General features: G+C 37.6%; 1 protein-coding gene across 1 annotated transcript; it reads left to right on the forward strand.

Moving 5' to 3' along the window:
* The first annotated feature begins 7,510 nt into the window (after positions 1-7,510).
* npffr1l2 (neuropeptide FF receptor 1 like 2) lies at positions 7,511-20,935 on the forward strand. Its single transcript, XM_016291290.1, has 3 exons — positions 7,511-7,859; positions 18,649-18,748; positions 19,930-20,935. Exons 1-3 carry the CDS (start codon positions 7,511-7,513, stop codon positions 20,933-20,935), a joined length of 1,455 nt encoding a protein of 484 aa, XP_016146776.1.
* Positions 20,936-23,589: the final 2,654 nt, after the last annotated feature.

Raw genomic sequence — 23,589 nt, forward strand, 5'->3', positions numbered from 1 at the left:
TGCCCGCGTGCCGACCGTTCTAATGGCCCGATGAGGTCCATACCAATTCTCTCGAAGGGGGTCTGCATTAATGGTAGAGGGCGCAAAGGCACTTTTGGGGAGGCCGATGGGTTTACCAGCTGGCATTCACGACAAGCGGCGCACCACCTGCGCACATTCTCGTGAATGCCCGGCCAAAAGAATCGGGCCATGAGACGATTTAGTGTCGCTGCCTGTCCTAAATGTCCCGCCATTGGATTACAATGAGCCGCCTGGAAAAGCATTTCCCGACGGCTTTTAGGTACCAACAATTGGGTTGCATCCTGTTTTTCTGAGTGTCTTGTGTCACTCGGTACAACCACTCTTTTAAAACAGCAAAATAGGGATACGAGAGTGGACGGTCGGGATGGAGAGGCTGCCCGTCGATAGTCTGAACCTGTTCAAATGCCCGTTTCAGGGAGTCATCCTGGGACTGTTCCAGGGGGAAATCATCACGTTCAGAGAAGATTAGCCTCTCATTCGCACTCCGTTCCCCCGGCTCAGTATCCCGTGGTCCCGGTTCAGCCCCCCCCACCTGCACGTCCGCTTTGGTCTCCGGCTTTCTCTCTCCACAAGATACATCCGCACACAAATAACCCAGTAATTGACTAAAGGCTGGCCAATTCGTCCCCAAAATTAGCGGATGCCGGAGGTGCGGATTAATTGCGACCTCCACACTATGTTTTTGACCCCGAAATTGAATCAGCACGGACATTAGAGGATATTCCACCACATCCCCGTGCACACACCGCACCGGAACCATGCGGCTTCTATCCAATGCCTCGAGCTGAATCAAGCTTTGATGGATCGAGGTCTGGTTACACCCCGAATCCACCAAAACGAGATAAGTACCCCCCTTAATACTCACAGGTATTTGGTACAGGCCAGCTTGATCGGGGGCAGCCTGTGGGTCATCCGGACACGCCACCATCTGGTCCTCCGCCAACTGAATGGCCAGGTCCAGCGACGCCGGGCGGTGGCACTGGACCCACTCCGCCATCTTCTTCAGGAGACGGCCGATAAAATGCTCCAGCACCACACGGTCGAGGATCTGCTTGGCGTCGCTTCCCCCAGCCAGCAGCCATTTGCGGCAGGCGTCCCGGAGCTGCTGAGCCAACACGAAGGGCTGGCCACTTTCCCCCAGATCCAGCGAGCGAAACCGCTGGCGATGTTGTTCTGGGCTCCGGCCGACCCGCCGCAGGATAGCTCGCAACTGGATGGCCAGGTCCAGCGATGCCGGGCGGTGGCACTGGACCCACTCCGCCGTCTTCTTTGGGAGACGGCCGATGAACTGCTCCAGCACCACTCGGTCGAGGATCTGCTCGGCGTCGCTTCCCCCGGCCAGCAGCCATTTGCGGCAGGCGTCCCGGAGCTGTTGAGCCAACACGAAGGGTCGGCCACTTTCCCCCAGATCCAGCGAGCGAAACCGCTGGCGATGTTGTTCGGGGCTCCGGCCGACCCGCTGCAGGATAGCTCGCTTCAGATCGGTGAAGACCAGGAGGTTTTGAGGGGGCAGTTGTTGGGCCGCCACCTGCGCCTCCCCTGACAGCAGTGGTATCAGACGCACTGGCCAGTGCTCCTGGGGCCACCCACATGCCTCAGCCGATTTCTCAAAGAGGTTGAGGAACGCCTCTGGATCGTCCTGTGGTCCCATTTTGTTCAGGGGCAGCTGCGGGAGGCCGACGGTGGTCTTCGATGTCGGCCCTCCTGCCCGACCCTCCTGGTCCACCCAGCTCCGGAACAGCTCCCGGTCCTCCTGTTGCGCCTGCATCAGCGCACGGAACCGACGCTCCTGGTCGTCCCGCATCTCCAGCAATGCCTGATGCTGCTCTTGGTGGAGGCCGGCGAGCGATTGTATCACTTCCGCAAACGGCGAACTTGGCGGTGACTGCATGATGGCAGTGGCCAGACTTCTTCCTCCCGGGGTTTCAGCACCAGTGTAATGGGGTTCTTGAGTAGGGAAGGAAGAAGTCGGAGTCAGCGTGACTGAGGCTCGGGAAATTTATTAGGCGTCCCATAGGAACAGCGAATACAAGCAGGCGCTCTGGCGCTGCAAAACAAACAAAACTTATATAGCACTTCGGCGTATCTTTATGCCCAGGCCACAGTCTCTCCCACACGAGTCCTCAGTCTGTCTCTCCCTCCCTCTCTGTTCCCCCTGAGGCTTTTTACGATCTCTCCAGGCCAATCACTGAAACAAGAAGCAGGTGAATGTCATCATGCACTTGACCTACTTACTCACCGCTCGTCTCCGACCGCTCTCTCCCGCTGCAGACTCCGCTAAACCACGCCCCCCTCGCCACAGTCATATATTTAGTAAACTCCAGTCTAGCTAAGAAAAAATGCTCTTAGCCTCCATTTGGCAAGTTGAAAAAGAGATCAAACGAACAAGCTGAAAGTTAAGCACAAAGACACCCACGTTAAAACCTGTTAGTGATCTTGGAAAAGCAGGATATGCTCTACTTTAAAAACATGTTTTTGCAGCAACATATAAACTTCTCAATATTTGGTACAACAGAGAGTCACTTTCGTTTACATCATATTCCCATTAAATGGGATCAGGTTGTGACTTGAATAAGCAGATTTTGTACTACATACAATCAAAAATGCTATATGAATCATAATATTTTACAATATATCACATAACATTATCAAGACCCATGTCCAGATGAAAAGACATGCAGGAATTAAGGCCCATACTCCCCACAACTAGAAACATTTCACCTTTTCCCCAACTTTAAGAGCAAACTTTGAGAAGACAAAATTTGAGGCTTGAGTGAAACAGGCTATTCTAAATACCTACCAATTAACATGAGGCCAACAATCAAACCTGCCATTTACCTGTTAAAATCTGCAATAAATATTGCACAGACTTAGTTTTAGGTCACCAACAACAAATAAGCAAGCTATAAACAAAGTCTTTGCAGTAACACACTTCTTTCAGTCTGATTCAGTGTAGATTCCTGAACCGCGTCGTAACATGTCTGTATAGTCGACATATAAAGGTGCTTACTTCTGGATGGATGGATAAAATGAAAATAATCTATTTGTGCATTGGCCCCCTAGACAGTCTCATGTTGCCTTCTGTACAGTATACCACAGGTTGCCCTATGTTTGTGTAATTGTTCAAGAAAGTTTTTGTGAAAGGTTTCACTTAGATCTCAGAGGCACTGGCAGGCCATGACAAAGCAGTGGCAAATCTAGAAACCTTGAGTCCAGTCCTGCAGGCTTTCTTCTCACCCCCGACAGTTCTATCAGAAGTTGAAATCATGAAGTGACATTTTATACTGCAGTTCTAATTCCCTCTGCTAATATAAGAGACTCAGTCTTTCAGAAATGTGAAAACCCAAAGCATGATGTGAAGTGTCTTGCTGTGCATTCTTTGGTAAAGCTGGTACTTTTTTGTGACGGCCCTGAGTGCAGCATTACTAATGCTGGGCAACTTGCTGCTTATTATATTCTGGGTGGTTTTCAACACCGGTTAGTCTGAAACATTTCCTATGAATCACAAAGCGAAATGGAAGACAGACTGCATGACAGTTCACCACTCACTTAGTTGATTGATCAAATGGTCTGAAGATTGCAATCAATTGGTGCTCAAAGACTTTTTGGTAAGAACAAAGAGTGTGCTTCACAATAATATTTGTACAATCAGTTCTGGCCTTTCCAGTGAACTGTTGTAAGACAATTAAGTGAACTCATGGTGCAGTTCCACTCAGGTCGTGCAAATTGAGGGTCATTAGATACAATAAAAAAGTATTGAAGAATATGAAGACGACAAGTAATTGTTCTTTCAATTAACCAGCAAATTACACTGAACTGATTACATAAAATATTGTAGCTGATATAAAAAAAAATAAAAAAAGGGTTGCAGAGACTTTAGTGAAAGTGAATTCCTTCATATAACTTGTTTAATTTGCTTCTGAAAAGACATTTTATCATTTTCTCTTTCCTCCGTGATGGAAGCGTTAGACTTATGCCTCTCATGATGAGGAAATTGACTTAGGATACATCTGTAAATGCATCATAACCCAGACTAAAACGTATTACGTTGTTGTTGCTGTATTTGTTACTGTTAACAGCCAAAGACAATTTCAACCCATGCTGCTATCTGTAAATACAAACAGGAAGTTGCAATTTTTTTAAATTGTAGCACAGGAAAAAAGCATTAAAAATGTACAATTATTACATTGTTTCAAACGTAAAGCCATAATACTTCAACGTTAGTTAGCATGAGCTTAGTGTGATTTGTTACCAGAACTGCTTTCCAGCCTTGTCACTTCAAAGTTTTATATAATCTTTCAGCTCCTCTCATCTGCTATTCATAGGCTCCAACCACAGAAACTAGAAGTTGATATAAATAAACAAAACATTTAAATAATATAGCAGGGATATTAATTAAAAAAAATTCAATTGATTTAATTGAATTCAATTATAGTTTCATAGTTATAGTTTTTAATATATAGTTTGTAAAATTTGTTGACAGGCTCACCCTCAGGCCACCCAAGATGTATATGAATTTGTTTCTTCATTGGAATGAATCTGGATAAATTTAGCATCAAGAGAGAAATATGCATAGATCAGGCAAAAAAATTCCAAAAGAGTTCTAATCAGTTATGTCAGTGGATTTGAGAGGACAACAGAGGATTGACTTTTTCACTGGAGGAAGCATTATGGGATATGAACTTGTATTATGGCCAGAAGCAATGGTTTCAAGTTAAATATGTCTTGATGAATTTGTTTCTTACAAACATCCAACTTTCCTCTTTCTTAGAAACATACCACATTTCTTACCTTTAAACCCTCCAATACGTTTGCCTCATAGTCTCACTTTGAAAGTCAATTAATGCGTTATTTTCTGCTACTAATGGAATTAATGACTGCCAGCCTCTCACATGATTAAAATAATTCATGTGGTTCAAAACGGAATTAATTGTTCATTGAAAGGATGAGACGTGCAAATACTGTCATGCTTATGCATTTAAAATCAACAGTGGCTAACATCTATGGATCACAATTTTTTTCTCAGCTGTCAGTGAGGCTTTTAGACTGAGTGAATCAGAGCTCCTTACATTGCTCACATTTAAAAAAGGTCACAGAAGAAAAAAAAAAGATCAAAGCTCTTCGGACAATGCAAGATGGAGAAAGTCAACTGAATCTTAATTGAATCTGAATTGCAATCTCTGTTAAATAAGAATTAAAAATCTCTAATTAATAGAGCATATTCAGTATATGCTGTGAGGATTTTTAATTAATTTGTTCTAAGGTTGGACAGAATGCTGGAGCTTTAAACTGAAAAAAACACGAATGTCTAGCTAGTCATTTACAGCGACCTTGCGGACAGTGCATCCTTAATCACAGTGACAAGTCTTCAGTTTTATCTAAGACAGAGTTTGATAGAGAACTCTTGAGGTTATTCACTTTCTCATTTCTCAGCATGTCTCCCTCTATTGTTTTATGACTTGCAGCAACTCAACAGCTTTGCACCACAGGACACAACTCCAGCTCCAAAATGTTTTCAGGACCTTAATGGCTGGAGAAATTGAGACCTTGTGGGTGGTAATCATATCCATTTTATTGGATTTTTTAATTACAGTTTAATTACAAGAACATACAAAACAGTGTGCTCATAAAGTCTTTGAACTCTGTTTTCATGTTGGTCAGTATTAATCAGAATGAGCTTTAATAGCAGTTCTGTGGTTAGATAATTGTATTGTTATGTTTAATTGTTTTGATCTGCTCCAAGCATAGATTTAGCACTTCCATTAAAACGTCCGTTTAAAAGCAAAGGAAACAGAAGAACAATTAGTGCTGTAAGGTCATGGATTTCAATTTCATCTCTCCAGTCAACTTTCCCTCAGAATGCCATTCTTTTACTGTCTGACGCTGGGAAAGAAAAAAGCAGACCTTCACATACATTATAATTCCATCACACAAACTATTTCACTTCAATTAATTCTGTAGGCGTTCATATTTAAGACAGCATTGTATTGATTTTCCTCAGGCATTCTATAAATTTGGTCCAAACCACTATTCAACTACTGAAATTATTTCAGTTAAAAATTTTTTTTTAATATAATTTCAGCCTTAGGTGTGCTATCAGATGAAAAATAATAATAAGCTGTTAACTTGCACAGAATGTTCAGTATTCCAGCACTGAGAGCAAAGCAATAACATAATCATCATTTGCATACTGAATTGTTATTTGTGGACTTTTTTGTGGACTTTTTTATCTTCTGAATCATGTTGTAGAACCAAAACCATACAACTAAATCTAAACTTTTAAAACCTAATCTTATACTTGCACTGCATTTGTTTAGTTTTTTTTTAATTTCCCCATTGGTATTTTTAAGCATAAACCATTTAAACTTGTGTGAGATTTACGCATTAAAAAAAAAATTACCAAGAAGAATAAACTTTTAGAAAAATGTATGGTATTTATATTCCTCCTACAGAAGACAAGTTTGGAGAATAGATGGATGGATATAATATTAATTGTATGTTTATATTTTTTAAGATCATTAAATGCAGTTTTTAATGGAAATTTATTGGATTTATTTTATTGGATTAAATTTTTTTTAATATAATTTCAGCCTTAGGTGTGCTATCAGATGAAAAATAATAATAAGCTGTTAACTTGCACAGAATGTTCAGTATTCCAGCACTGAGAGCAAAGCAATAACATCATCATCATTTGCATACTGAATTGTTATTTGTGGACTTTTTTGTGGACTTTTTTATCTTCTGAATCATGTTGTAGAACCAAAACCATACAACTAAATCTAAACTTTTAAAACCTAATCTTATACTTGCACTGCATTTGTTTAGTTTTTTTTTAATTTCCCCATTGGTATTTTTAAGCATAAACCATTTAAACTTGTGTGAGATTTACGCATTAAAAAAAAAATTACCAAGAAGAATAAACTTTTAGAAAAATGTATGGTATTTATATTCCTCCTACAGAAGACAAGTTTGGAGAATAGATGGATGGATATAATATTAATTGTATGTTTATATTTTTTAAGATCATTAAATGCAGTTTTTAATGGAAATTTATTGGATTTATTTTATTGGATTAAAAAAAACTTTCTGCAGTGTAAATATTTTCTGCCTTGCAAGCTCTGCCGATTTCTTCTGGAAATGCAAATGTAGCCATTCGTGTGTTCATTATATTTCCAAAGCAATTTTTGTCCATACAGTACGTATATTTTCACAATAGCATGAATTGTTTTAAACTCACTATCATGCATAAAATCACATAAAATCTGAGCAATGAACAGTCTCTTAGGAATGCATCAGATGCATCCTGTTGAAATTGACTGCACATTCCCATTTTCCTGATGCACCCTGGTGCCCAAATTCTTTGCACAAATTAAATTTTACACTGAAAAGTCATCTTTGTCTCCATTTTGACAATATTGATTTGAATTGGCTCTACTGTGGTGTGTTTGTGATTTGTGTTCAACATCAGGCGCATAGCAAGTGGGACATCATGGCGGAGGAGCCAGCAGAAATGGAGATGTCGCAGGAGCTTTCCGCACCCTATTTGAACAGCAGCCTCCAGAATGATTACGCAAACAACAGTAATGTCACCAACCACACCAGTATCACCTACTACCCTTACTACCAGCACTCTCTACCTGTGGCTGCCGCCCTGACTGTGGCCTACCTCTTCATCTTCCTGCTGTGCATGGTGGGAAATGGCTTGGTGTGTCTGATTGTGCTGGAGAACCGGCGGATGAGAACAGTCACGAACCTCTTCATCCTCAACCTGGCTGTGAGCGACCTTCTGGTGGGGGTTTTCTGTATCCCGACAACCCTGGTGGACAACCTCATTACAGGTAGAGAGAAAAAAACATCCTGATCCTGTCTTTTGCCTTGATCACTTCTTTAGCTATAAACCTTTTTCACCCCTCATGGCGAAAAGCACAACTTTTGAGCATCTCTGCACAGAGCAGGTCTCTCTTATTACTGTGCTGAACCCGAGGCCAGTTTGCTCTTATCCACTGTATTACGGAGGCTTGTACATCAGTCCCACAGTTCTAAATCTAGTGCTAATACTCGTGCAGCATTGACCTATTCTGACATTCACTGGCGGCAGAACATATGTGAATTCTCTTTAGAACAAAAGGGTCTAATCAAATACTGGATTCGGGTCGGAACAGAAAATGCTGTTTCGACTCTCAGGTCAGCATGTTTTGCCGGTTAGCATGTGTGCTTGTTCATTCTGAGCAAAAGGATTAACTTTGTCACACAATGAGGGCAAAAGCATACTTTCTTTAATTCTAGCACTTTTGCAAAAACAGAGTTGTCTGTGTTGACTAGCCTGCTTTCTGGAGCAAAGCCGAGAACAGTGTGCCTTGATAGTTTACTCAAAAATTTAAAATTTACACCTCGTGTCGTTCCAAACAAGTCTTTCTTCTGGAGGACGTAAAAGAAGATATTTTGAACAATGTTTTAGCTGTCTTACAATGAATGTCAATGGGGTCCAAAAGAACACTGGACCTAGTGTTTATGTTGTTGTTGTTATTGTTAACTAAAACTAAAATAAAATAAATTAAAGCTAATTAGGAAAACTAACAAAAATGACAAAAGCACTTAATAAAATGTCTGAAACTTCAACTAAAATTAAAGTAAAGACTGAAAATATTAAAAGAAAAATAAATAAAAAATATGAATGAATACTATAATAAAATATAGGTAATGCTAAAATAACCCTGGCTTGGAAGATAAAAACTGCCTAGTTTCAGTTAATACAACAAAAATAATTAATGTCATCCCAACACAAATGGATTAGGTTAACTGCAATTTTACAAATTTAAGTGGATTGAATGCAATGAAATGAAAATGTGAAAAACTGTTGAAGAACTGTGTTGCATATTTTAATTAAGTAAATCGTTTTTTTAGGAAATTATAGTAAATATCAATAAAACAAAAAATAATTTAGTTTTATTTTTAATAATTCTATTAAAATAAAAATTATTGCTACTAGGTTAACCATAAATAAAACTCTTTTTTTTTCTTTCTTTTTTTTTATAGAGGTGAGGCAAACAAACAAATGAGTATTATATTTTCAGAGAGTTGGCCCACATTTACCACCTGTAAATAAATAGTGAAAATTGAATTACTGCAATACCATCTTGCACATAATACCCTATAAATGACCTTTAACTGTGGAATGCTGTTCAACAAGCTGATTAATAGGCCTGGTAGAGACATCACCACACCAACATACAAAACAAAAAATGCACTGATGGGCAGCTATGCCGGTCTTTTCAACAGCCCATTTGCCCTCACACTCCCTCAGTGGTTTCTTTTCTCTCTACACAGTACTTGCACTGTCTTTAAAAGGCTTTAAAAGCTTATATATACACATTTCTTTAACAAAGCAGGTGGTGGTGATACAGTCATCAACATTTCTGTTGTGTGCTGGTGTTTGTGCTGGAACAGTTACAGTAGATTTTGCCCTCTGAATCTCAGAAAATTGCAGTTAGGTCTGAAAGAACATAAATTTGCTTAGTGTGGAGTAAAGTTAGTCTGCCTCTTTCTGTCTTTTTTTAAAACAACACATTTAGTTTAAACAAAATGTTCTTGTTAAACTGTACCAACGTGTTTTTCTGATGAAACTACAGTTTGGCCTGTCGAACATATTTAGTATTGATGTCTCCATGGTCTGTGTCATCCTGTTTTTTTTTTAGCTCTGGAGGAAAATTCTCTCTCTCTCTCTCTCTCTCATGCTGTTACATTGTTTATAATATCCAAATTTATTATGTGCCTTCTTGAATACTTCTGATTGGTCCATTCAGCAGACCATTGTCTATGGCAGCACTGTATAACTGACCGTTCATCTAAAAGCATACATTTCCTGTCTCTCTGTGGTCTGTCCAAATCAGACAGTAAAATTAATTAAACTCAAATGGATACTTCGTGTCCAATTAGTTACGTATTTGTTAAGTAGCCATATAATGAGCAGGATAATGCACAGCCAGACAGTCATTACCACAAAATTGTTCAGGATTGTTCAGGATAATACAAAATCCCAATCATTCTGTCTGTGCTGATTTTTGCAATAATGACAGCACAAGGTTCATTACGTTTCCTTCATGAACCCTCTGTTAAAGCTACGCCTATGTGCTCAAGAACTAAGAGCTTCATCTTTGTACGTAATTCACCAAAGTGTCCATTGCAATAAGCTCCCATGCAGCATCTCTAATCTCCTACATTAGATATAAAAACAGTGATGTAAATTACAGTGGTGTAAGTATTTTTGGGAGGATGAGAAAATGTATACTTTTACTCCTATACATTTCCCCGCAGCAAATTCGTTACTTACTACAAAATAAAGTCAGAAGAACACAGACAGGTTTGATGAATCAATGGTCTGGCGCTTGCAAGTTGAGACTCCTAAAAAACACCTTTGCTCATGTGCAAACAAGTGCTCGCACAACGGCGGTTGATTTCATTTTCCACTCAATTCGAGGCTGGGGTGTGCGATATATCATCTGCGATCTGACAGAATATCACAAAAACACACACAGAGAGTGCATGCATACACTACGTGATTTAGTCGCATTTTGCATCATCAAAATTCAAAGCAAAAATGCCCCTTTAAGTCATTTAATATAGTTAATCTATATCACACGAAGAGTGCCGTTTTTCTCCAGATATCAGCATGACAACAAATGTAATATTGATTTTATACAAGTCTAATAAAATTAGCATTAAGTGACTTACATTTTAGACACAATATTGCCTGTTTCTGCTAAATTTTGCCAACAAAATAGTTCCAAACAAAGATCTCAGTACTGTTTTGCGTCTCTGAGCAACACACAGGACGGTGTTTCCTTATTGAATTAATCTGCTTTCTGAGCAAATCGGTTGGATGAAGGATTCAGTGACTCATTCATTAGCGGGGTCATATGAAAAAAACATTATTTCATGTATTTGGTGTAATGCAATGTGTTTACGCAGTTTAAGGTTTAAAAAAACACATGATTTTTTCACATACTGTATTATTGTTGCTCCTCTATGCCCCGTCTTTCTGATTTTTACAAAGCTCATCCTTCAGAAAAGCGTGGTGTGCTCTGATTGGCCAGCTATCTAGTGTGTTGTGATTGGCCGAATTCCTCAAGCGTGTGACGGAAATGTTACGTCCCTTACCAGGTTCAGGAAACTTTAATCCATAAAATGTGCTGCACACACTCAAATATTTGGGTTGTATTGTTTTGGAACAGTGTGATAAATAAAACTTAACCACTGATTTCTAGTTGTGTCCTCTTTTGGAAGGCAAAACAAAGTAGTTAGGCTTTCGCAACGAAACACACCGCGTCTCCACAACATGGCGGCGGCGGCAACAATACTACAGCGAGAATAAAAGTTACGCCGCCTTTCTTTGCGAATACATTTGGGCGGTGTTATGCAAATCTCCCCACACAGTGATGTAGATATGTGGGGGCGTGTTTGAACGAGTCGTTTTAGGTAGGCGTGGCTGTGCATTCACTTTTATAAAGAATATCTCTTTGGGTTTAAGACTTTAATCTTTGCGACTTTATGAATCTTCTGTATGCACGAACAACTTTTAACACTCCAAAAACAAAGGAAAACATGAAATCGCATCATATGACCCCTTTAACACAGTCAAATGCTTCGTGCCTGAGCCGTTTGAATGAATCGGTTGAATCTCAATGACTCACTCATTAACAGAGACTTGCTGCCACCTATTGGCAGGTTTAATTTCACATTTCAACTATTTTTTCATGTTTTAAATCATTTCAAATATCAGTATTCAATGTTTTATGTTTAAAACAAAGCATTATTTATGCATTTGTAACTGCAAGTTAAATGCATTCATGTCCCCTCTGTATGGAGACGGTGTTGCATCATTCCAAATATATAGTTTATGATCCACAAATTTTTTTTAAAGGATTAACAAAAATTAAACATATTGACAAATAGATAGAATGAGATTCAAAAATAAATCTTAGAGCGCCACAAAAATGTATTTAATTCACAAATAAATAAAACAAGATTTGCAAATAAACATAATCACAAATATAAGCAAAGCAAAACGTGATTGGTTATAGCGAGAACGTGCTACGATTGGTCAGCGAAGTGTAGCTGTTATCTGATTGGCTTGAGTAGACGGTGGGTGCAATCCACAAATTTTTAGATTGTCAAGCGTCTTGAAGCTAGAAATTCATTCACAAATGTACGGGGAGCGATCCACAAATGTGTGCAGCAATCTACAAATGCACAGGACGCGATTCACAAATGAAAGTTGTGTTTGTGACATAAGCTTATATATACACATTTCTTTAACAAAGCAGGTGGTGGTGATACAGTCATCAACATTTCTGTTGTGTGCTGGTGTTTGTGCTGGAACAGTTACAGTAGATTTTGCCCTCTGAATCTCAGAAAATTGCAGTTAGGTCTGAAAGAACATAAATTTGCTTAGTGTGGAGTAAAGTTAGTCTGCCTCTTTCTGTCTTTTTTTAAAACAACACATTTAGTTTAAACAAAATGTTCTTGTTAAACTGTACCAACGTGTTTTTCTGATGAAACTACAGTTTGGCCTGTCGAACATATTTAGTATTGATGTCTCCATGGTCTGTGTCATCCTGTTTTTTTTTAGCTCTGGAGGAAAATTCTCTCTCTCTCTCTCTCATGCTGTTACATTGTTTATAATATCCAAATTTATTATGTGCCTTCTTGAATACTTCTGATTGGTCCATTCAGCAGACCATTGTCTATGGCAGCACTGTATAACTGACCGTTCATCTAAAAGCATACATTTCCTGTCTCTCTGTGGTCTGTCCAAATCAGACAGTAAAATTAATTAAACTCAAATGGATACTTCGTGTCCAATTAGTTACGTATTTGTTAAGTAGCCATATAATGAGCAGGATAATGCACAGCCAGACAGTCATTACCACAAAATTGTTCAGGATTGTTCAGGATAATACAAAATCCCAATCATTCTGTCTGTGCTGATTTTTGCAATAATGACAGCACAAGGTTCATTACGTTTCCTTCATGAACCCTCTGTTAAAGCTACGCCTATGTGCTCAAGAACTAAGAGCTTCATCTTTGTACGTAATTCACCAAAGTGTCCATTGCAATAAGCTCCCATGCAGCATCTCTAATCTCCTACATTAGATATAAAAACAGTGATGTAAATTACAGTGGTGTAAGTATTTTTGGGAGGATGAGAAAATGTATACTTTTACTCCTATACATTTCCCCGCAGCAAATTCGTTACTTACTACAAAATAAAGTCAGAAGAACACAGACAGGTTTGATGAATCAATGGTCTGGCGCTTGCAAGTTGAGACTCCTAAAAAACACCTTTGCTCATGTGCAAACAAGTGCTCGCACAACGGCGGTTGATTTCATTTTCCACTCAATTCGAGGCTGGGGTGTGCGATATATCATCTGCGATCTGACAGAATATCACAAAAACACACACAGAGAGTGCATGCATACACTACGTGATTTAGTCGCATTTTGCATCATCAAAATTCAAAGCAAAAATGCCCCTTTAAGTCATTTAATATAGTTAATCTATATCACACGAAGAGTGCCGTTTTTCTCCAGATATCAGCATGACAACAAATGTAATATTGATTTTATACAAGTCTAATAAAATTAGCATTAAGTGACTTACATTTTAGACACAATATTGCCTGTTTCTGCTAAATTTTGCCAACAAAATAGTTCCAAACAAAGATCTCAGTACTGTTTTGCGTCTCTGAGCAACACACAGGACGGTGTTTCCTTATTGAATTAATCTGCTTTCTGAGCAAATCGGTTGGATGAAGGATTCAGTGACTCATTCATTAGCGGGGTCATATGAAAAAAACATTATTTCATGTATTTGGTGTAATGCAATGTGTTTACGCAGTTTAAGGTTTAAAAAAACACATGATTTTTTCACATACTGTATTATTGTTGCTCCTCTATGCCCCGTCTTTCTGATTTTTACAAAGCTCATCCTTCAGAAAAGCGTGGTGTGCTCTGATTGGCCAGCTATCTAGTGTGTTGTGATTGGCCGAATTCCTCAAGCGTGTGACGGAAATGTTACGTCCCTTACCAGGTTCAGGAAACTTTAATCCATAAAATGTGCTGCACACACTCAAATATTTGGGTTGTATTGTTTTGGAACAGTGTGATAAATAAAACTTAACCACTGATTTCTAGTTGTGTCCTCTTTTGGAAGGCAAAACAAAGTAGTTAGGCTTTCGCAACGAAACACACCGCGTCTCCACAACATGGCGGCGGCGGCAACAATACTACAGCGAGAATAAAAGTTACGCCGCCTTTCTTTGCGAATACATTTGGGCGGTGTTATGCAAATCTCCCCACACAGTGATGTAGATATGTGGGGGCGTGTTTGAACGAGTCGTTTTAGGTAGGCGTGGCTGTGCATTCACTTTTATAAAGAATATCTCTTTGGGTTTAAGACTTTAATCTTTGCGACTTTATGAATCTTCTGTATGCACGAACAACTTTTTTGCCAACAAAATAGTTCCAAACAAAGATCTCAGTACTGTTTTGCGTCTCTGAGCAACACACAGGACGGTGTTTCCTTATTGAATTAATCTGCTTTCTGAGCAAATCGGTTGGATGAAGGATTCAGTGACTCATTCATTAGCGGGGTCATATGAAAAAAACATTATTTCATGTATTTGGTGTAATGCAATGTGTTTACGCAGTTTAAGGTTTAAAAAAACACATGATTTTTTCACATACTGTATTATTGTTGCTCCTCTATGCCCCGTCTTTCTGATTTTTACAAAGCTCATCCTTCAGAAAAGCGTGGTGTGCTCTGATTGGCCAGCTATCTAGTGTGTTGTGATTGGCCGAATTCCTCAAGCGTGTGACGGAAATGTTACGTCCCTTACCAGGTTCAGGAAACTTTAATCCATAAAATGTGCTGCACACACTCAAATATTTGGGTTGTATTGTTTTGGAACAGTGTGATAAATAAAACTTAACCACTGATTTCTAGTTGTGTCCTCTTTTGGAAGGCAAAACAAAGTAGTTAGGCTTTCGCAACGAAACACACCGCGTCTCCACAACATGGCGGCAGCAACAATACTACAGCGAGAAGAATAATTACACCTTTCTTTGCGTGAACATTTGGGCGGCGTTATACAAATCTTCCCACATAGTGAGGTAGACATGTGGGGCGTGTTAGAACGAGCCGTTTTAGGTAGGCGTGGCTGCGACTTTATGAATCTTCTGTATGCACGAACAACTTTTAACACTCCAAAAACAAAGGAAAACATGAAATCGCATCATATGACCCCTTTAACACAGTCAAATGCTTCGTGCCTGAGCCGTTTGAATGAATCGGTTGAATCTCAATGACTCACTCATTAACAGAGACTTGCTGCCACCTATTGGCAGGTTTAATTTCACATTTCAACTATTTTTTCATGTTTTAAATCATTTCAAATATCAGTATTCAATGTTTTATGTTTAAAACAAAGCATTATTTATGCATTTGTAACTGCAAGTTAAATGCATTCATGTCCCCTCTGTATGGAGACGGTGTTGCATCATTCCAAATATATAGTTTATGATCCACAAATTTTTTTTAAAGGATTAACAAAAATTAAACATATTGACAAATAGATAGAATGAGATTCAAAAATAAATCTTAGAGCGCCACAAAAATGTATTTAATTCACAAATAAATAAAACAAGATTTGCAAATAAACATAATCACAAATATAAGCAAAGCAAAACGTGATTGGTTATAGCGAGAACGTGCTACGATTGGTCAGCGAAGTGTAGCTGTTATCTGATTGGCTTGAGTAGACGGTGGGTGCAATCCACAAATTTTTAGATTGTCAAGCGTCTTGAAGCTAGAAATTCATTCACAAATGTACGGGGAGCGATCCACAAATGTGTGCAGCAATCTACAAATGCACAGGACGCGATTCACAAATGAAAGTTGTGTTTGTGACATAAAAGATATTTGTGAATATGTTTATTATGTGCAAATCTCATTTTATTTATTTGTGAATTTAATTCATGTTTGTGAAACTCACAATTTTAAATTTTAATTGTGGATCTCATTCTGTTTATTTATCAATATGCTTATTGTTTTGTTAATCTCTTTACATTTATTTGTGGATCATAATCTATTTATTGGGAATTATGAAACAATTCTATCTCAGAGCTACATTAAACTCTGTAAATACATTAAAATGCCACTTCAGATGCAGATTCCAGAAAAGTTTTCTCTTAAGTGCCTCTTAAGCTATCCCAAAGATACAAAATGGAAGAAAGAGTTAAAACTGAACACAATCCTGCTGCTCAAACTGTGTATACATTTTTTAAATATATTTATTTGCTCCTTTTCCATTTTGCATTTACTTGTACTTTTACTTTCAATACTTAAGTACGTTTAATATAAAAATATATATTTTTATACTTAAGTACAATAAATATTACATTAAAACTTTTACTCAAGTAATATTCTCAACTCCTACCAAAGTCATTTTCATGATAAGATATCTGTACTTTTACTTAAGTGTGGCTTTCAGGTACTTCATCCACCACTATATAAAAATAAAATTTTCATTTTACTCTAGCATTTATCCTAGATATCAAACACACACAAATCTCATATAGAACACAATTAGTGCCCTGGATATTGTGAAACCGTGTTGTTATAGCTTCAAGTTGTATAGGTGCTCCAAGATAAAAAGTCCCCTTCACTACTCTGAAGTTCTTTATCTTGCTACATTTACATTAATGCTTTTATTCAAAGTGACTTGCATTGCATTAAAGGTACTTATCAATGAATCATAATTTCTGGTTGAAAACATTGTGTATAGCGGTTGTGTAGAAGAAGATGGGCATGATTGTTCATTCTGGACTATGATTGCATCCTCCTTTTCTTATGAAATGCCTCCAGTGAGAACTGACAATATTGATCGCTTTCTTCACAAGCACAGAATAGCCGTGGGCTATTGAGAGATAGACCACAGGCAGAAGCGCTCATTGGTCCCTGGCCTCTCTTTTTCTTTTTCTCTGTCCAGTCCAGATGTATTAATTACTTTTTCATACCAGCCGTCCTAGCTGTCCAAAATCTGCACATTATGGTGCTCATAGGCCCACACAGAATCTGTCAACACAGACATACAGTACATGAAAGTGCATGTACTGTAAAATAAAGTGCTGGTTTAACTTTCGCAAGCCTCAAGTACACATTAACTATGTTTAATTTCAAGTATGATATGATTGAAAGCAATGACTTTGTTTATTTGGATTTAGTTCATTCAGTGAATGACTCATCAGACTGATTCAAGCTGATAATCTGTGTGCAATTCAATAAAAAAAATGGCCCATAAGTGTCATTCTCTTTTGTAAAAATTATAATAATAATAATTATTACTATGTACATTTTTTAAAATTAATTATTCTGCTATTAAATTTAATGGGACAAGACCTCTATAATGTTACCAAATATTTTTGTTTTTTCTTTTGAACTTTCTATTCATGAAAGATTCCTGAAAAAATGTATCACTTTCAACAGTACAACTGTTTTCAGCACTGATAATAATAAGCTATGTTTCTTGAACAGCAAATCAGCATATTAGAATGATTTCTGAAGGATCACGAGCCACTGAAGACTGGAGTAATGGCTGATAAAAATTCAGCTTTGCATCACAGGAATAAATACAATTTTAAAATACATTGAAATAGTAAACAGTTATTTTAAATTGTAATAATATCTCACAATATTGCTGTTTTTGCTGTATTTTTACTTACAGAACCCAGACTATAACATCAAACACCATTATTGATATAATGATCATACAGTAACTGGTAAAATAACTGCTGTCCTGATAAAAATCATGCAAATTATCTTTACACGCTTCATTCTGGAGAAATAAACCATCTGAATAGCGCTAAAGTGTTCGTTAACTCCTGTTCATCTGGTCTGTATATTGATATTCGTCAGTGACTGTATAGTTCTGGGAACATTTATTTACATTGTTCCACTTTGTGTTTCTCACCTTTCAACAAATTGCCTTTGTTGCTAGGCTTAAAATGTACTGGAAGGAGACAAAACCAGATCTGTCAATGCAACCTGATTATATCCATAGCCAATAGCATTGCAATATTATTTATTCTACTCTACAGTCCACAGTATTATTAAAGAGCATTTCACAGGGTATAAATATGCTGAATGACTTGAGTCATTGCCATTATAGCAGGCATTGCCCACAAGTGAACAGATCTTTTAATGTTAGCAGAAATTCAGTATTGTGAGGCAAGGCCAACAAAAACGGGGGCAACTAAACCTTTTGTCCTTGGGCTTGAGGGAGACCCTTTTGTGAAAAAAAAAAAAAAAACTACATCTTCCTGCCAAGCAGAAATTTTTGCAAGCATCTTGTGTACATGGAAAAGATTGAGGAGAATCTTCTTTAAGTCCTCTTATATTACAGTTGCAGCATTCAGCTCAGACATCCTGCTGATGAAACGAGAAGAATCTTTCACTCTCTCTGCGTTCAGCAATCTTTCACCTAAAAGATGTGTGTGTGTGTTTTGAGGGGGCTTTATGTAGCACAATTCTCCTTGTCAGTCATTTCATATTTTTTCTTTTCCTCCAAGGTTGGCCGTTCACAAACACAGTCTGTAAGATGAGTGGTCTGGTGCAGGGCATGTCCGTGTCTGCTTCTGTGTTCACGCTGGTGGCCATCGCAGTGGACAGGTCAGTGTTGTTATCAGTTTGAGTCTCACAAAACTTGTCAAGAACAGTTCAAAATCTAATTGAAATTAAACAGAAAGAAATACAAAAGAAATTTTTTTTGTGCCATTATTTTCATGACATATGTTCTATAGAAAATATATATTATTTTAATTATAATACATATAGTTATATTATATATATAATATATTATATTTAAAAAACAGTAATATTATGAAATAACAAATAACTGTTTTCTGTTTTAGTATATTTTAAAATGTAATTTATTTCTGTGATGCAAATCTGAATTTTCAGCATCATTACTCCAGTCTTCAGTGTCACATGATCCTTCAGAAATCATTCTAATATGCTGATTTGGTGCAATTTTAAACAGAAAGCCATTATTTTCATGACATATGTTCTATAGAAAATATATATTATTTTAATTATAATACATATAGTTATATTATATATATAATATATTATATTTAAAAAACAGTAATATTATGAAATAACAAATAACTGTTTTCTGTTTTAGTATATTTAAAAATGTAATTTATTTCTGTGATGCAAATCTGAATTTTCAGCATCATTACTCCAGTCTTCAGTGTCACATGATCCTTCAGAAATCATTCTAATATGCTGATTTGGTGCAATTATTATTGGAACTTAATTATTAAAAATGACAATGGTTCTTAACTATATGAGCAGCAAATAGTCTTCAACATTTATAATAAGAAATATATATGTAAATATATACATAAAAATCAAAAAGAATCTTAATGGCTCTTAAAAAGCCTTAATTTTCTTTATTCAAAATATAATTTCTTTTTTTTTTTCTTCATTTGATTTTGGGCTGAAATGTGACCTGGACATTGTGAGATTCACCCAGTAAGTGGTCCGGTGCTTCAAAAAGGAAAACTCTGAATTTGCATATCATCAAATCCTGTGTGAGAAAGGTTTTTTTTTTTTTACCACTTCTCTGGTCTGTTCAGAAAATAGGTTTACATAAAAACATATAGATTATGTTTTATGATGAAATAGAGAAAATTATAAAAAGGAGGAGTGAGATGAAGAAAACATTTAAAATGTGAGAAAAAGAAAGTAAATACAGAAAAAAGTAGAGGATTAACTCACATTGGCATAGAGTTTATGCCTGACAGATTTGTTTCAGCTGTGAAGAGCTCTGTTCCAATCTCCTTCAGGTTCCGTTGCATTGTGTATCCATTCCAACCCAAACTCAGTCTGCTGGTTGCCAAGGTGACCATAGTGATGATCTGGGTGCTTGCAGTGGTCATTATGTGTCCATCAGCTGTGACGTTAACTGTGGAGAGAGTGGAGCATCATTACATGGTCCACAATGAAGACTACAACCACACATACCCACTTTTCTCATGCTTTGAGAACTGGGCCAACCCACAGATGAGAAAAGTCTACACCACCGTCCTGTTCGCACACATTTACCTCATTCCCCTCACCCTGATAACTCTTATGTACGGACGAATTGGGATCAAACTCTACACCACCTCTGTGATCTCTGGGAACGATCAGCATGAAAGCGGACAGCCTCACGCCTCGCCTCTGGCCCCTGGAGCCCAGAAGGAAGGCCGGCCCCTCATTTCCCAAAAGAAGATCAAAGTGATTAAGATGTTGAGTATCGTGGCCTTGTTATTCACACTCTCCTGGCTGCCTCTGTGGACTTTGATGCTCCTCACGGACTACGGAGGTCTAAATGAAGACGAGTTGGAACTCCTGAGCAGCTACGTGTTCCCGTTTGCTCACTGGTTGGCGTTCTCGAACTCGAGCGTCAACCCCATTATCTACGGGTATTACAATGAGAACTTCAAGAGGGGATTTCAGGCGGTGTGCAGGACGCATTCGTGCTGCTGCGACGGAATGAAGCTGAGGAGTGGAATGCGACGGAAAGCTAGAGGAGACGTGAGGGATCCAGTGGTGAACTCCAATCCCTTGAATTTCGGAGCAAGGAACCGGGTGTACACAGACGGCGTTATGAAGAACTCCAGGACGTGTCTGGAGTTGGAGAACAGGAGAACTGGCCGGCTTTGTAATAACTCGGTCTGCTCGAATGACACAGGATCCAGTGCGGGATCTGGAATAAAAGGGGTCACAAACCAAAAAGTGTTTCAGATGGAGGAACTGGAGAAAATAAGTCCTGTCAGGGTGGGTAAAAGCCAAGCCTGGGATCAATAAATGGATTATTCATGCCATTAACTGACTCGGGTTGTGGGCAATTAAGACTCCAAAGATCTATATCTTCAACTGACATCAACTGACAATTAGATCAAGTCAGTCCTAATCTCTTCAGAGATTTTCTGTGAAAACACTGGGAATTATTCCCTTCTTAAAATCTGAGTGAACTAATTTTTCTACAAGGATAACATTTTGGGCTAAAAATCCCCTATTTTGTTTCCCACAAAGTGCAAACAAGTGACGTTAAAAGAGGCTGAAGTCATATATAAAGAAATATTAGAGTATAGTAAATAATTTGTTTACAGAGATTCTACTGTATATAGCCAAACTGTGCCACATCCGCATTAAACTTCAACTTTTCAACTTTAATTTAATATGATTTTTATTACACTCTCATAAAAATAAAGTACAAAAGCTGTCACTGGGGTGGTACCTTTTCAAAAAGAACTTTTTTACCTTATTTACTGTATGCCTGAAGGGTGCATATTAATACCTTAAAGGTACATATTAGTACCAAATTGGTACAAATGACTTCCTTTTGAAAGCCGCCCTAGTGACAGCTTTTGTACCTTTTTTTTCTGAGATTTTATGCCAAAAATATCACACATTTAATAGACACCCTAAACATTCAACAGGACAATCTGTTTGGTGCAGGTCTCCATTTTAAACATTTTAATCTTGTATTAAACATTTCTGATATTTGAATCGGAGTCCGTGAAATAACATTTAAGCCAAACGTTTTTTTCTCAGATCAGGCAACAAGCTGCGTTCACCAGATGGGCCGCGTTTATCTTTTCTCAAGACGGTATTGCGCAGTTGCACAAATGTTTGCCTGACATGTGCATTTGTATTATTTATATTGTATTTGTGTTTGTATTTGTCCACTGTATGTAAATGAGCACTGGTGTGAAAACCAATGGAGTGAACCGTTCATGGTAAATACCAAAGGGGACAGATGCTGTTGTAATATAGCTACTGTAGAGTGACAGAACAGCAGTGCAGCGAAGATGCAAGGAATTAGCACAATCTATGATTATGACTCAAATGTTTAGACTGTGTGTCCTAATTGGTCTGCGCCAAGTGGCTTATTTAAGACCTAACTTTTGCTTTAGTGTGTCTCGATGTCTTATTTTGCTGTAATGCTGTAATATCAAGATGAATGTACTGTAAAGAGAATGAAACCTTGGGCCTTGAAGATCTTTAAATGGCTTTTATTGATTTCATTACATTGGGAAACTGGTAGCTGTACTGCAGCAATGCGGAAAATTTTTAAAATTTGCTAGAATGTGCCCAGAACCAATACTTTCAGGTGTCAGAACTTTAATGACAAAAAATAAAGCTCATTTTCATAAAAATATTTTGTTCTGACAAAAAAAAGGTAATTTTTAATTTTTTTAAAAATGTATCAGCAAACTTAGTATACTTACAAAGAAATTACATTTGTCAAGTGTATTTGGAGTAAGCATGCTTATTAAAAACATTTGCAATGCTAATGAAGCACATAATTCATTACAAATCGAGCTCCACCAGCAGACTTTTTTTTTTTTTGTGAAGAACTATCAGAAACAATCAGAGTCAATGTGGGCAGTATTAATACTGTCAGGATCATCAGTCACCTTGCCTGTCATCTCTGCACACATAATCTCCCACAATCCCCCTTGGCTTTCATCTTCACACACTTCACGGTCACCACACCTGTCTGCCATCCTCATCAACTCTCCATAAAAACCAGCACCACACACACAGGCTTGTCTGGTCTCGTCTATGGCTAAGACTGCAAGAAAAAAAACATTACCAAAAAAAACATGGTAACACAATATATTATAAGGGTATTCTTAAGGCATTATAATGAATGCATTATAAAAAAACGTATAATATGTTATATCAACTCATGAATAATCATAACAACAGTTATAATACATCATAATACTTACGTATTTGTGGTTATAAGTTTAAGAGTATGATTATTTATAACACGCAATGAACACCATATTAAATCTACTTCATTTACAGAATAATGGACTGTATCATATCTTGACATTGTTTATTTAAGATCTGCACAGTATCTTACTACAGCTTGTGAGTGGTTAGATGTTGAGTGTTATTTGAGTGTTTCCTGTGGAGCTAATGTTAATTAATTGATGTGAGCTTTATACTCCAACTGAAAAAAATTCAGTGTTTTATATAGTTACATTTTATTTTGATGGTCCCCTTAATCAGTCGACTATAAGCAACTTTGCAACTACATGCCAACTAACTCTCATTAGAGTATTAGTATGCTCAAGAATGGTAGAATCTAGTATGGTAGAATAAGTTGACATACTTGCAAAGACACTTATAGTCAGTTTATCGGTTGGATGACCATCAAAATAAAGTGTTGGCAAATATTTACAGTAGCAGACATACCAATACTCTAATGACCGCTAGTTGATATGTAGTTGCAGAGTCGCTTATCAACAGCTGTTTAAAGGGTACCATCAAACTGATATTACAATAAAAATTGTTCAAAGCAAATGTGTCATATTACACATTCATCTGATCTGATATCTGATCTTATGGCTGTTTGAGAGAATTTTTTTTTATTATTATTATTATTATTACTACTTATAAGTGGTCTTTGACCGCTTTAAGTAAAGTAGCATAAGAAAAATGGC

This window comes from Sinocyclocheilus grahami, unplaced genomic scaffold, assembly GCF_001515645.1.
Source record: "Sinocyclocheilus grahami isolate Dianchi unplaced genomic scaffold, SAMN03320097.WGS_v1.1 scaffold269.1, whole genome shotgun sequence".
Lineage (NCBI taxonomy): Eukaryota > Metazoa > Chordata > Actinopteri > Cypriniformes > Cyprinidae > Sinocyclocheilus > Sinocyclocheilus grahami.